At 41.5% G+C, this 2653-nt stretch overlaps 1 protein-coding gene across 1 annotated transcript; it reads right to left on the bottom strand.

Annotated features, from left to right (window-relative positions):
- Positions 1-6: 6 nt before the first annotated feature.
- Positions 7-2309, bottom strand: LOC125177780 (calcium-transporting ATPase type 2C member 2-like; the record flags this gene model as incomplete). Its single annotated transcript, XM_047880166.1, has 4 exons — positions 7-62; positions 584-774; positions 1394-1550; positions 2224-2309. Coding segments are annotated over 4 exons (490 nt in total), but the record flags the coding sequence as incomplete, so codon positions are not given.
- Between the last annotated feature and the right edge of the window lie 344 nt (positions 2310-2653).

The raw sequence follows: 2653 nt of genomic DNA, 5'->3' as shown, positions 1-2653 counted from the left end.
GCCAGCTGGTTGTCGTCAACGCTATCCAGGTGGTTGCCAGAGAACACACCACCTGGAGAAACCTGAAAAAATAAACAGAGTTTGAAGCAAATAAAACTATCTATTGGAAATTAAACTGGCACTCCTATTAAGTAGAACATATCCCGTAAACGCAGTCACAATAGCAGCCTAGAGAAATCACAAGCAAATAAATACATTCAAGCTTTTAATAACTTTTTGTCCTTTCAAGAGTTAAGCTCAAAACTGTAACTACCAAAAAACCTTCATGTTTACATGCAAGATTAAATTTGTGAAAATCTCTGAATTCGCAACTCAACTATGAAGTACCGGTATAAAGATTCTTTTTGTTATAAAATAGTGTTTGCGCGCAAGATATTCCATATTTTGAATAAAATAGTCCTATATCTATTAATTATACACTATACGTTAATTCGTGTCGTCATTAATGTTACCTATACGTTAATTTCTAGCGTTACAGCGTTACTTCCTAGCGCTACAGCGTTAATTGCTAGTGAGTTCAATTATACGTTAATTCTTATCGCCATTAATGTTTGTGATGTCGATCAAAGCCTTAAATACGTACGTGCATGCCAACAGCCCTGGCGACAGCACACGCGGTCTCCATGGCGTCGCCGGTGACCATCTTAACGTTAACTCCTGTGCTGTAGAGCACGTCTAGGGCGTGTGACACGGCCTCCCGTGGGGGGTCCTGTATGCCTACAAGCCCCTGGTACACCAGCGACTGCAGAGAGCTGCCTCGGGCCAGGCAAACCACTGCAAAAATTCAAATTATTCAAGTATGGTATTTTGGCTTTATCGAGTTTATTTAAAACCAGCGTGATTAAAAATGGTTTTTAAAGATTACAAATTCACTGGAAATTCAGTTCTATTTTAACACGTTAAATGCGGCACGAGCCACCAGCGCTAGCAGGATGGGCATTAGCTAGACAAGGCTAGGGAGAGGAGTGGTGAGGTTGCTAGTTAGGCTAGGTTCTTACATCATTAATTTGCTATATCACAAGTTCACCAAGAATTTAAAAGCAAAGTAAAAGTAAAACGAAAAACGTCTCAGAATGTAAACGTCGCAGAGAGTAAACGTCGCAGTGAGTAAACGTCTCAGAAAGTAAGCTTCTCAAAAAGTAAACGTCTCAGAAAGTAAACGTCTCAGAAATTAAACATCTCATAAAGTAAACGTCTCAGAATGTAAACCTTAAGTAAGAATGTAGACGTTTCAGAATGTAAACGTCTCAGAAAGTAAACGTCAAGTAAAACAAAAAACGTCTCTGCAACGTTTCCATGAAGATGTTGTGAGTTTACTTTTTTCAATTAATTCTTATCCCCTAAATTTATAGGCTAAACGATGATGCTAATAGCAGTATAGCACAAGTCAGACCTCTGAGACCATGGCGCGCATGCTGCTGGGCAGTGCTGATGATGGCGGCTTTAGTGTTGGGTGAGAGCGGCAGACTGGAGCTGCCCTGATGGTACTGAGCACAGTCCTCCATCAGCACCTCAACGCTGCCCTTCACCAGCCACTCCACGGCGCCCGTCTGTAGTAAACATTGCGTTAAGATCTTCTTATAATACATAAACATATTTATTTACGTTCGTGCAATATATGCATTAAGGCGAATCTAATCAACATCACTCGACGCTGCCCTTCACCAGCCACTCCACGGCGCCCGTCTGCAATAAACAAACTTTTTGAGTTTTCCTATTTAAATATCTTACATTCTAAATTTATTGCTTTANTTCAATGTACCTATAAGTTACAAACCTTTTTGGGCCAAGACTTGACAAGACTTGACTACCGATGATCGTCTGATAGTCCAATCCGACTTGATGTCAAAATGTCACATAGTTTCCACCAAAATTATCTGCCTTTAAAATTATGTCAGCCTTTCATTCTGACTTGATGTAAAGATAACACATAATTTCCACCAGAAAAATATCTGCCTTCAAAATTATGTCTGCCTTTCATTCTGACTTGATGTCAAGATATCGCATAATTTCCACCATAAAATATAACTCAGTACTCACTGCAGTGAGTGACAGAGAGCGCATTTTCTCGTCGACGAAAACGTGAAGTCACGGACAGACAGACGGATAGACAGACGGACGGACATGGCGAGCACAATAGTGCATTTTTTTCATAAATGAGAAAATGCGCTAAAAAAGCGCAGTTGTTGGAGGCATGAAGCAGCCAGTCTCGTGCCCACGTACCTTGAGAGCCGCTACCAGCAGAGCGCCCTCGGTCGGCTGCCCCAGGAGCTGCCCCGCCACCAGCTGAGCGTTGTTGCACAGGAGGCCTGTCACCAACAGGGAAACTTTCAGTTTCTATTTCACTGTATAACTACACTTTGTATTCCAACGGTGACATAATTTACAAGTCCTTCAGATGCGAATAGCAATGACTACGGTTAATGTGTCAGCCGAAGACCGGATGGTTGTTTATATTCTGCTGGAAAGTCAAGTAGTTGTGATTACAGATCCTCAGGCACAAAAAAAAGTATCAGCTGACTTCTGACAAACTGACTTCAGCTATCGTAGCTCTTCAGTGACCTGAGAGTGGTAAGCGACTAGCCTCAGTTACGCGAGATTCTGATCCTGTTACTCAAATTCTGATCCTGTTAATCAAATTCTGATCCTGTTA

This window comes from Hyalella azteca, unplaced genomic scaffold (assembly GCF_000764305.2).
Source record: "Hyalella azteca isolate HAZT.00-mixed unplaced genomic scaffold, Hazt_2.0.2 contig4784, whole genome shotgun sequence".
Taxonomy (NCBI): Eukaryota; Metazoa; Arthropoda; class Malacostraca; order Amphipoda; family Hyalellidae; genus Hyalella; species Hyalella azteca.
The sequence above is the reverse complement of the archived record's forward strand: the minus strand, read 5'-3'. Positions and strand labels throughout refer to the sequence as shown.